We start from the raw sequence: 13,274 nt of genomic DNA on the forward strand, positions 1-13,274 counted from the left end.
CGTTTAGCCAGTAGTGAATAGGGAGAAAAATGAGAGTGGTTTACAATTAAAAAATTATTTGCTTACGGTAGATTTTAAAGATGCTGTTGTGAGACTTGCCTTGGATGACGTGTAAGTAGGAGAGTTTCCTTGCTTGAGGTCTTACTGTTCTGGACTAATACTAATTAGTCTAAACAAAGTGAATAATCTTTATTCAATTAGCTAACAGCAACAACAGAAATTTGAGTACTTTGCAAAAGGCACAGTGTTAGGCATTTATTGTCCCTGGAGTACCAGCTTCCTGAGGTCAGGCACTTGTCTCCCTGGTTCTCTTCCAAGCCTCTAGATTCATGCTGGCACATAGAAGGGACTCAGTAAGTGTGTGTAGGAAGGATGGTTGGATGAATAGGTAGATGGGATACAAAAACAGAATTGGACAGAGTACTGGAGTTAAAGAAGTTAGCTGTCTAGTAAATATGGCCTCAAGTAGCCACAAATCCATAGCTTATGATCTTGACAGCAGTTTTACTTTGGGGTTGTTACGGGAGTTATGTCGAAATCTGAGAAAATCCCGAAAGGAAATGAAACATTTCCCTAAGTTGTGTCAATTCTCCAAGTCACCGAGTTTGGAAATCTTTATCCTCTGTCTCCATTCTACTCACCAGCACTTGTGGAGCTTTCCTTTGAATTGCTGGGTGAATTGTCCCTTCCCTGCCATTCCATCTTGGCATTTCCCTCATCCAGACCGCCATCCCCTTCTGCCTAAATTGCACTAGCCTTCTGGTCTACCTCTCTGACGGCGGCCTCTCCTCAGTGTAAGCCGGCCTGGATATTGTTGCCAGATTTTGCCTTTAAAGAATGTATGTCAAAGGAAACTATTTCTGATTGAAATTTGAGCCTCTGTGCGTCTTTATATTCATGGAAAGAAACTAGCTGAGAAAGCTTTGAGAAGGGAAATCACCCTTTCAGACCATAGTAGCATTTTCACATCTACAGGCAAGTGTAGTTACAAAGCTCTGTAGACTCGATTCAACTCACTGACACCCTAGAAATATCATCACTAGCCCTGACTGCAAACCTCTCTGTGGCCTGTGAATACTCAAGCACCGATGTTTTTTCAGACAAAACAAACATTTTTATGGTCACTTTGACATCTTTTGGAAACGCTAAGAAAAGCTGCTTCTTGGAATTCAGTGCTTTTTCAATTCTATATTCGGTTGATAAGAACACCCTCCCTGTGAACTCTAACAAGTTTCAACTACATTTGTCAGCAGAAAAACATGGATTAACTGCAACCCCCCCATATTGTCATAATTTAATAATGTGTATCACTTTCTTTTGGAGATAAAAATATTTTTACAGTGTCAGAAGGGACTAAAACTTTTTGGTAAAATCTTAAGACAGATATCTAACCTGTTTAGTAATGTGGCATTTATTTGATAAGTTCCATTTTATTAGATAAGTTCCATCTTGAAAATATGGGTAAAAATGATGGATTTATTTTTAAAAACATTTCAAGTCTACCCTAACCTCAGAAGCATAGTACTTAGCATTTCCTTTCTTTAACTGACTTTTCAAAGGAGAAACACTCCTTTATAGTCCTTCCAAAAGTGGGCTTGAGCTGCAAGGTGTTTTAGTGACAGAATTCCCGTTCAAGTTAAAATTCTCTCCATCTGCTCGAACAACGTCAGTCTTTGCTGCTAAACTCTTGAAGGCAGGTAGCAGTTAAGATTTCTTTTGCCTTTTTTTTAATCTCAAAATAAATGTTTAATATCCCTCTCATTTTGTCTCTCGCTTAAAAAGCTGAGTGGTTTTCTTAGTTTCATAAACACGTACTGAATGCTTCTCCAGCATACTCAGAGGAACTGTCTTTCTGGTCCTAGGGATATAAACATGACTGTCATGTGGCCTCTTTCCTTCCAGAGCTCATAATTTAGGAAGGGAGACAGGTGAGTAAATAACTAACTACAATCCTGCTTGATAAATGCCACGTTGGAGGTTTTGCGCGAAGTGCCGTGAGAGCACCAGGAGTGATGGATTTAAGGGAAGAGGGGGTGGGGACGGGAATCGGGAAAGACTCAACAGCAGAAGTGACATTTGAGTTGAGCCTTGGGGGATGAATAGAATTTTGCCAGATGGACAAAGGGGTGTGGGGGTGGGGACCCTCCAGACTCATACAAAAACACGAGAGTGTGAAAGTTTGTGCCTTTGTCTGAGACGTGGTAAGAGGCTTAAGGCTGAAGGAAGAGTAGGGTTATGGAAGGGGGTGTCGGGAGATGACGTTGCAGAGATCACTGGGGCCATGTTGTAAAGCTTAAGTTTGACCTGTAGCTTCTAGGGAGTCGTGACGGTTTTAAAATAGGGGAAGATCTCTGTTCCAGAAAGGTCGTTCTGGCAATAGAGTGTAAGGTGATTTGAATTGGGGTGACTGGGAACACGGAGACGGGTCGGAGGCTATGAGCATCTTCTACATGAGAGATGGTGAAATGGGGCATGGACTTGAGAACCAGCTCCAAGGGAGGTCTTGGGAATTGATGAGATGTGGCCGGGGGGGGGGGGGGGGGGGGGTTGGATGACTTGAGAATACAGTGATGTCGCTAGAGAGGATAGGAGAAGAAACAGCTTATGAGGTGAAAGTAGTGAATTTGATTTGGGGTGTGTTAGATTTGGGGTGTGTTGAATTTGGAGTGGAGTTCCCAGCTGGAGAGTCCTAACGGAAAATCCATAAATGTAGATAGAAGAGCCTGTAGGGAGATGGTGTGGGTAGAGAAATTTGAAAGTGATTTTTTCAGTCAGGATGAGGGGTGGGAGGACCTGCCTCGCCTGGATTGTGATATGTGGGGTTTCTTTTTAACTATTTGTATGCCATTCCTCCCCCACCGTCAGATCTCTGATAGTGCCCTGCCAGGGCGGGAGCCCCCAGGTAAGAATCCACCACCATGGTGACTCAAGAGAATATGGCCTGTTTCATTCATATTGGGGCATAAAAATGGTCTAAGCACTGCTAGCATCTGTCCTTACAGCCTGAAACCGCAGATAAAATTGCCCAGGGAGAGACAGTATAGCAAGAAGAGAAGATCTAACTAGAATCCCTGAGGCACACTTCTATTTAAAGGGCAGATGGAAGAAGAGGTACCTGCAGGTTACAGAGAAGGCCCTGCCCCTGGGAGAGAGTGGCATGGAAGGAGCTGAGGGAGGAGGGGTTTCCTGGATACTGGAAGAAGGTCAGCAGTGGCCAGTGAGGCCTGGAGGACGGGGGAAGCGAGAACTGGCACGAGGTTTTGGCGGTAAGGAGGTTATGGTTGAGAAAAGTCTCAGAGTGATGGGGTAGAAGTTGCATCACGGGGGCTGAAGAGTGAACCCCAAGGGTCAAGAAGTAGAGCTGGTGAGCACGGTCCATTCTGTTTTTCTTAATATTTGGCTGCTTTGCGTCTTTGTTGCTGCTCTCTAGTTGTGGCGAGCGGGGGCTACTTTTTGTTGCGGTGCGCGGGCTTCTCATTGCGGTGGCTTCTCTTGTTGCGGAGCATGGGCTCTAGGCACGCGGGCTTCAGTAGTTGTGGCTCGCGGGCTCTAGAGCACAGGCTCAGTAGTTGCGGCGCACAGGCTTAGTTGCTCCGTGGCATGTGGGATCCTCCCGGACCAGGGCTCGAACCCATGTCCCCTGCATTGGCAGGTGGATTCTTAACCACTGCGCCACTAGGGAAGCCCCCCCATTACCATAATTTAAAAAATCCTATGAGTCATACTATAGAGTGAGTGGCTGTTCCCATCTGGGTAGAAATGGTCAGATATGGTTTCATCCACAAGATGCTCCTCACAGTTTGGACAGAATGTGGGCAGGTGGAGGCAGAAGGGGAGATACCTGGAGTGAGAAGGATCCTGTAAACATGGGACTGAGGCCAGAAGTGTGTGTTCTGTGTTCCTTGGCCAGCAAGGAGCCCAATATGTCTGGTGCAGAAGGAGCGTATGGGTTATGAGAGGGAGTCAAGATTAGGATGGATAATTCAGAATTTGTGTTATAAATGCTACGCTATATTCATAGACTTGGTTTTGAAACCCTGCATGTGTTTCTATCTGAGCAGCCAAGTACGAAATAAGAAAGTAGGTGGTCATTTTTAATGCTATAACCTGTAGGGGCAACATTATATCTTCTCGAGAAATAATATTTGTGCCTTTGGTGCCACCTGTGAGACAGACTTTGTCCTAATAGAAAGGCCACTTCCGTTTGGCCTTGTGTTTTGAAATTTAAGACCTTCATTTATGGTTACTGACTCAGATGTCTCCTGGAGGATTAGTAAAACTGTTATGCGCTGCCACAGTCTCCTTGACAGGCTGTAATTCTCCTGGGGACCAGGCTTGGGCCTTATTCATCTGCGTATCTCTTCCAGCACTGAACACAGTTGCTGGCATAAACTAAGCATGCAATGACTTGCAGTTGAATTGAATTTTCAAAGCAGGCGAGGCTAGCCCCCTCGGCACTCGTGGGAGTGATTTGCAGCAGAGCTATATTTTTCGAGTTATGTAACGCCTGTAATCTTGTTCTCAGGTCCAGCCTGATGACTGGAGGGGCCAAGCGAGGAGTACCCAACCCGTGGCTCTTCGAGGAGCCGGAGGAGACCAGAGGCTTGGGTTTTGATGAAATCCGGGAACAGCAGCAGAAAATTATCCAAGGTACTAAATACCCCAAGAGTGTGGGCTCAGAAACATTGTCAGATTTGTTACCATAGCCTTGGGGATATCCCTTATACCCACTGAAAATCGGAGGTAAAACTGTTGGTCTTGCAGAGCTCTTGGCGTTTTGTGCCTCAGGGTACCTGAAGATTAGACAAACGCTGTTGTCCATCCAGGTAGCTCATGGAAGTAGGGATTCTCTCCTGGGAGAGGGACAGAGCAGTTCTGGGTCTGATCAGTCCAGGTGACTCTGAGGCATGTGCCCCCTCCCTGTTCTCCACGATTGGGGATCATTCTCTAAAGAAAAAGACTCCATTTTTTTCATACATAAGCCCATTTGCTTTATTTTTTACTTTTTTACTTTTTATTGGAGTATAGTTGCTTTACAATGTTGTTTCTGCCGTACCAAGAAGTGATTTTGGCTTTTACCTTCAAGTTCATCTTGCCCAGTGGCTTTTAAAACTGCTAATTTCTTCTCTTTGTTAATTTCAGAAGTAACGCATATTTGTTATACAAAGTTCAAACAATATAGGGATATATAAAATGAAAAGCTGTATCTATGGCTCCTCCGATCTCGAACTGTAAACAGATGAACAGCGTATTTCCTCAGGCTTTTTTTCTATACATACATACTGTATATTCATTGTAAACACACACATTTTCCATAAATGAGATCGTGATATAATTCCACAGCTTTTTTAAAAATTTAATATGTGTGATAGACATTTTTCATGTAAGTGTTACAGATGTTCTACTTTTTTAAAAACAGCTTTGGAGGTGTGGTTGACATCGTAAATAGCACATATGTAAAGTGTATGCTTTAGTAAGTTTTGATACGTGTATACGCCTGTGAAACCATCAGTACAATCCAAGTAATAAACATAATCATTACTCCCGACAGTTCTCTTCATGTCTGTCTGTAAATCTTACTGTTGTCCCTCCCGCATCCCCAGATAGCTGCTGATCTGCTTTCTGTTGCGATAAATTAGTTTTTCTTTTTCCCGTATAAATGGAATCATACAGTATGTGCTCTTTTGTTGGGGGTGGGGTGGGGTCTGGCCTCCATCTCAGTGTAACTATTTTAAGGTCCATCCGCGTTGTTGCATGGATTAGTATTTCATTCTCTTACATTACAGAATAGTATTCCCTTGCATAGATTGACCACAGTCTGCACATCCATTCACCTGTTGATGCGTATTTTGTATTATACAAATAAAACTGCCATGAACATTCATGTGCAAGTCTCTGTATGGACATACATTTCGTGAATGACTGAGGCGTATGGTTAACTTCTTTTTAAACATCTTTATTGGAATATAAGTGCTTTACAATGGTGTGTTAGTTTCTGCTTTATAACAGAGTGAATCAGCTATACATATACATATATTCTCATTATGTTTAACTTTTCAAGACACTGCCAGACTCATTTCAAAAGTGGTTGTACAATTTTACATCGCCACCAGAAGAATTTGTGTCCCAATTGCTTCAGATCCTCGCCAAAGAGTGTTATAGAAGGTCTTTTTAATTTGAGACATTCAAGTAGGTGTGTAGTTGCATTTCATCGTGGTTTTAATATGTATCTCCCCAATGACTGAATCTTTGCATGTGCTTATTTGTCATCAGCGTGTCTTCTTCGATGAAGTATGTGTTCAGATTGTTTATCTATTTTTAATTGGGTTGTTCATCTTTTGTTATTGAGTTTTAAGAATCGTATAAAACATATCCTTTTATATGTTTGTCAGATATTTATGTTTTAGAAATATTTTCTCCCCATCTGTGGCTTATATTTTTGGTTTTCTTAACAATGTCCTTTAAAGAGCAGAGGTTCTTAATTTTAATGAAGTCCAATTAGAAATCTTTGACTACCTAAAGCCACAAAGATTTACTGCCTTATTTTTCCTAGGAATTTTATAGTTTTAGGTTTTACAATAGGTGTATGGTCTACTTTGAATTGATTTTTTTTTAATATAGCAAGATGAAATGCATTTCTTTTTTTTTTCATTTGCATATTTATTTGTTCCAGCACCATTTGAAAGAAAAGAGCATCCTTTCTCTACTGAATTACTTTACTCTTCTTGGAAATCAATTGACCGTATATGGTGTGGGCCTATGTCTGGACTTTCCGTTCTGCTCCATTTGTCCATTTGTTTATCTTTACATCAGTGCCACACTGTCTCCATTATTGTATCTTTGCCACAAGTCTTTAAGTCAGGTAGTATAGGTCTTCCAACTTTGTTCTTTTTCAAAATGTGACTGGCTATTCCAGATCTTGTGCATTTCCATATGAATTTCAGAATCTGCTTTCAATTTCTACAAAAAAGCCTCGTGGGCTTTTGATTGGGATTACATTGCGTCTTTAATTTGGGGAGAATTGACACCTTAACAATATTGAGTCTTCTGATCCATGAATATGGCATATCTCTCCATTTATCTAGTTCCTTAATTTTTCTCAGCAGTGCTTTGTATTTTTCACTGTACGTCTTACACATCTTTTATCAGATTTATCCCTAAGTAGTTCGTATTTTTTTGTTCTTATTAATGGCATTTATAAATTTCTACTTCTGATTGTGGCTAGTATAAAAATACAATTGATTTTTTGTATACTGACCTTGGATCACGCAGCCTTGCTAATAAACTCACTAATTTATTAACAGCTTTTGGGTAGAATCTATAGGACTTTCTATACAAATGGTCAGTGCCATCTGTGGATAAAGACAGTTTTACTTTTTTAAAGACTTTTTTTAAGGGCAGTTTTAAGTACACAGCAAAATTTAGAGGAGGGTACAGAGTTCCCATATAACCCCTTTCCCCACACATGCATAGTCTTCCTCCATTATCAACCACCAGAATGGTATATTTGTTATGATGAATTAACCTACATTGATATCCTAATCACCCAAAGTCCATAGTTTATTTTAGGGTTCATTTTTGGTGTTGTGCATTCTATGGTTTGGACAAACATAAAATGACACATCCTTCATTACAATATCATACAGAGTATTTCCACTTCCCTAAAAACCTTCTGTGCCCTGCCTGTTTATCTCTCCCTCCTCCCTCAGCCCTTGTCAACCTGTGATCTTTTTACCATCTCCATTGTTTTGCCTCTTCCAGAATATCAGTAGTTAAAATAATACAGTATGTAGACTCCAGATTGGCTTCTTTCACTTAGTATGTGTTTAAGGTTCCTCCATGCCTTTTCAAGGCTTGATAGCTAACTTCTTTTTAGCACTGAATAATATTCCACTCTCCGCTTGGACCAAGTTTGTTTATCCATTCGCCTTCTGAAAGACATCTTGATTGTTTCCATATTTGGGCAATTATGAAAACTGCTGTAAACATCTGTGTGCAGGTTCTTGTGTACATGTAATTTACCAACTCTTTGGATAAATACCAAGGAGTGCAATTGCTAGATCACATGGTAAGAATGTTTAGTTTTGTAAGAAACCACCAAATTGTCTTCGAAAGTGACTGTACCACTTTGCATCCCCACCAGTGATGAACTGAGAGTTCCTATTGCTCTGCACCCTTGTCAGCATTTGATGTTGTCAGTTTCCAGGGTTTGGTCATTCTAATAGATGCGTAGTGGTATCTCTTGCTTTAATTTGCATTTCCCTCATGACTTATGATGTGGAGCATCTTTTCATATGCTTATTTGCCATCTGTATGTTTTTTTTTTGTTTTTTGTTTTTTTGCGGTACGCGGGCCTCTCACTGTTGTGGCCTCTCCCGTTGCGGAGCACAGGCTCCGGACGCGCAGGCTCAGCGGCCATGGCTCACGGGCCCAGCCGCTCCGCGGCATGTGGGATCTTCCCGGACCGGGGCACAGAACCCGTGTCCCCTGCATCGGCAGGCGGACTCTCAACCACCGCGCCACCAGGGAAGCCCTGTATTTGTCTTTGGTGAGGTATCTGTTAAGACCTTTGGTCCATTAAGAGTTCTTTGTATATTTTAGGTAACAGTCCTTTATTAGATGTTTCTTGCAAATATTTTCTCCCAGTCTATGATTTGTCTTCTCATTTCCTTGATAGTATCTTTCACAGAGCAGAAGATTTTAATTTTAATGGAGTCCAGCTTATCAATTATTTCTTTCATGGATTGTACCTTTGGTTTTGTATCTAAAAGTCATTGCCAGACTTCTCGTTTCCTGTTCTGCCTGTAAGGACCTTGGAAGTCACCACTCCATGCTAACAATCGGTAATATAATCTGAACAGACTGAAAAAGTCACCAACTCTTCTTGGATCTGTAAGAGAGGAGGGCACAGGGCAAATCACTTCCTGCAAGATTGGAGAGAGAGGAGAATACAGGGAGTCACAGCTTACTGGAGCACAGACTTCTGAGCAGAAGCCAGTGTGGGAACCAGTTGGGTAGGAAAATCTGAACTGTCGTTGATGAGTGGCTGGAGGCTCAGTGTGGACAAATCTGAGAGTTAAAAACTCCAGGGGACCCATTCATAGTGGGGTCCTCACAATTGTGTGAGATTCACCTCTAGGAGCTCTCCCAGGTTCTCACAGTAAATACCAGAGAAAAATCCCCTCCTGTTTCTGGTGGAGAGAGGAGAAAAGGAACCATTTTGGAATATGCTAGAGCACTCTGTTCTTAACAAGATTTCATCCTCAGGAGAAACTACTTAACCAGGACCTAACTTGCTAAATTATATCAGTCTAACTGACTTGGGGGAAAGGAAATGCCTAACTCTCTAGCCCACTAGCCATCCTGTCCCACCTAAGTGGCAAGGGGAGGAAAAAACTTTGAAACCCTTGTGACGTTCACAGCCCAGAGACATAGACTCACTAAAGACTGGGACCTAATGATAGGACTGTAGAACACTCGCTTAATGCCCACACTTTACCACCACCTTTTACTAAAAGTCTTTTTACAGCAGTACATTTTACCACATACATCCTGTCTAATAAGAAAAAATTACAAGGCACACCAAAAGGCAAAAAACCATAATTTGAGGAGACAGAGCAAGCATCAGATCCAGACATACCAGGGATGTTGGAATTATCAGACCAGGAATTTAAAACAATGATTAACATGCTCAGGATTCTAATAGATAAAGTAGATAGCATTGAAGAACAGATGGGCAATGGAAGCAGAGAGGAGGAGCCAAAAAGAAATGCTAGAGGTCAGAAACACTGTAACAGAAATGAAGAATGCCTTTGATGGCCTTATTAGTAGACTAGACATGGCTGAGGAAAGAATCTCTGAGCTTGAGGATATCTCAATAGAAACCTCAAAAAGTGAAAAGCAATAAGAACAAAGATTGATATAAAACAGAACAAAATATCCAAGAACATTGGGACAACTGCAAAAGGTGTAGTAGACGTGTAATGGGAATACCAGAAGGAGAAAAGAGAGGAAAAAACAGAAAAAATATTTGAAACAATGGCTGAGAATTTCCCCCAGGTTAATGGCAGACACCAAACCACAGAGTTAGGAAGCTCAGAGAACACCAAGCAGGATAAATAGCAAAACATTTACACCTAGGCATGTCATTTTCAAAGTACAGAAAATCACAAAGATAAAAAAAATCCAAAAGAATCTAGAAGTAAAACAACACAAAACAAAAAAGAACCCCTCACTTCTAGAAGAACAAATGTAAAGATGACATCTGACTTCTCAGAAACCATGCAAGCAAGGAAGTGGAGTGCAATCTTTAAAGTGTTGCCAAAAAAACCCCTCCAAAACAATCTCATCAATCTAGAATTCTGTACCTTGTGAAATTATCCCTCAAAACTGAAGGAGAAATACTTTCTTAGACAAATGAAAATTGAGGAAATTTGCCAGTAGACCTGCCTTGCAAAAATGGTTTAAAGGTTATTTAGAGAGAAGGAAAATAATATAGATTAGAAACTTTCTACATAAAAGAGCATGAAGAAGGAATGAAGTGATAAGAAAAAAAGTCATTGCCATACTCAAGGTCATCTAGGTTCTCTCCTATGTGATCTTCTAGTAATTTTATAGCTTTGTTTTACTTTTAGATTTATGATTATTTTGAATTTTTGTCAAGAATGTAGGGTCTGGATTCATTTTTTCACACGTGAATGTCCAGTTGTTCCAGCAACATTTGTTGAAAGACTGTCTTTACTTTGTTGTGTTTTCTTTGCTGTTTTATCAAAGATTGTTGACTGTATTTATAAGGGTCTATTTCTCGGCTCTCTGTTCTGTTCCATTGACCAGTACCACACTGTTTTGATTACTATAGCTTTATAGTAAATCTTGAAGTTGAATAGTGTCAGTCTTCTAACTTTGTTTTTCTCCTTCAATATTGTGTAAGCTCTTCTGGGTCTTTTGCCTCTCCATGTAAATTTTAGGATCAGTTTGTTGATATACACAAAATAACTTGCTGGGATTTTGATTGAAATTGTGTTGAGTCTATAGATCAAGTTGGGAAGAACTGATACCTTGACAATATTGAGTCTTTCTATGCATGAATATGGAATATTTCTCCATTTATCTAGTTCTTTGCTTCCATTCATCAGTTTTGTAGTTTTTTTCATTTAGATCTTGTACATATTTTGTTTGATTTATACCTAAGTATTTCAGTTTTGGGGGTGCTAATGTAAGTTGTATTGTGTTTTTAATTTCAAATTCCACCCATTCGTTGCTGGTATGTAGGGAAGAGATATTAACCTTGTATCCTGCAACCTTGCTATAATGGCTTTTTAGTTCCTGGAGATTTTTTGTCAGTTCTTTTGGATTTTTTACTTACGTGATCATATAACCTGCAAATGAAGTTTTCTTTTCTTCCCAATCTGTATGCCTTTTCTTTTCGGATTGCATTAGCGAGAACTTCTAGTACAAGGCTGGAAAGAAGTGGCGAGAAGGGACATCTTTGTCTTTTACCTGACCTTAGTGGGAAAGCTTTGAGTTTCACATCATTAAGTATGTTGTTAGCTGTGGGGGTTTTTGTTTTTGTTTTTTTTTCGGCTGCATTGTATCTTCGTTGCTGTGATTGGGCTTTCTCTAGTTGTGGTGAGTCGGGGCTACTCTTCGTTGCAGTACGTGGGCTTCTCATTGCGGTGGCTCCTCTTGTTGCAGAGCATAGGCTCTAGGCATGTGGGCTTCAGTAGTTGTGGCACGAGGGCTCAGTAGTCATGGCTCACAGGCTCTAGAGCGCAGGCTCAGTAGTTGTGGTGCATGGGCTTAGTTGCTCTACTGCGTGTGAGATCTTCCTGGACCAGGGCTCGAACCCATGTCCCCTGCATTGGTAGGCAGACTCTTAACCACTGTGCCACCAGGGAAGTCCAACTGTGGGGGTTTTGTAGGTGTAAAGTTGAGGAGCTTCCTCTCTATTCCTAGTTTACTGAGAGTTTTTATTAGTAAGGGACGTTGGATTTTGTCCGATATGTTTTCTGCATCTGGTGATATGATCATGTGATTTTTCTTGTTTATCCTGAAATCCTACGTGTTGGTCCATGGTTTCACCCATTAGCTGTTTGTAAACAATACATCTGTGTCCTAAAAACACCATATGTCATAGCTGATGGTTGATGGGGAAACGCTTTGATGTGGTACAATTTTGATGAGATGATTTTGGAGACATGAGGATGCCCTAATGACACGGATTTGTCATGGTTGCAGCATTTGAACTTGTTGTATAAAAAGGAAATCTCTAGGTCTATAACCTGGCAATGTTTTATAACCCTGTATATTAAAGATGGCTTTCTCATAAAATCCAGAACCACACAGCCCTATGGTCAAACATTTGTGATGTTTGTGCCTGTGCTTTTAAAGGTGCTGTGATGGACGGTTGGCATGCCAGGGTTCGAGAAGAGTGGATGGTTTGAACTGCTTGCATATACCTGTGCAAAATCAACTGGCTGCCTCTGTTCCTATTTTACTGTAAATTTTATGGTACCGTTCCTGTTGCATTCTCCAGGGAGCTTCTCTGTAGACAAACACCCCCACACACACCGCCCCCGCAAGTGGTGGAGATGCTGGTGTCTGAGTTTCCTGGTGTATCCAGGAAATCATTTTAAATCAACTATACTCCAATAAAAATTAATTTTAAAAAGTTGCCAGAAATGAAAAAGTGGACATCACTGCTGTTTACGATGATGTGTTTCTGCTTGTTTTTTCATTTCTGATTGTAGTTGTTTGTGTCCTTTCTTTTTTTTCATAGTTGGCCTGACCAGGGGCTTATTGAACTTATTGATCTTTTCAGAGAACCAGCTTTGGTTTCACTGATTTTTTTTCTCTCTTGATTTCCTGTTTTCAGTGTCATTGATTTCTGCTCTAATTCTTAATATTTCTTTCCTTCTGCTTATTTTGGATTTAATTTGCTCTTCTTTTTCTAGTTTCCTGAGGTGGGAGCTTAGACTATTGATCTTAGATCTCTCTTCTTGTCTAATATATGCATTTGCTGCTATAAATTCTCCTCTATGCACTGCTTTTGTTGTATCATAAATTTTGATAAGTTGTGTTTTCCTTTTCATTTAGTTCAAAATATTTTTAAAGTTCTTTTGAGACTTCTTTGATCATGTGTTATTTAGAAATATGTTGTTTAATGTCTACGTATTTGGGGATTTTCCAGCTATCTTTCTGTTGTTGATTTCTAGTTCAATTCCATTGTATTCCGAGAGCAGAACTGTATGATTTCTGTTCTTTTAAATTTATTA

General features: G+C 40.5%; 1 protein-coding gene across 1 annotated transcript in view; it reads left to right on the forward strand.

Moving 5' to 3' along the window:
• STX8 (syntaxin 8) overlaps window positions 1-13,274 on the forward strand; it is a 241,112-nt gene that overhangs the window by 39,800 nt on the left and 188,038 nt on the right. The window contains exon 5 of the mRNA XM_029212789.1: window positions 4,526-4,650. Coding sequence (XP_029068622.1) covers window positions 4,526-4,650 — 125 coding nt within the window. The remainder of the gene's footprint in view (window positions 1-4,525; window positions 4,651-13,274) is intronic.

Source organism: Monodon monoceros, unplaced genomic scaffold, assembly GCF_005190385.1.
Source record: "Monodon monoceros isolate NGI ecotype Baffin Bay Population unplaced genomic scaffold, NGI_Narwhal_1 Super_Scaffold_9, whole genome shotgun sequence".
Classification (NCBI taxonomy): Eukaryota; Metazoa; Chordata; class Mammalia; order Artiodactyla; family Monodontidae; genus Monodon; species Monodon monoceros.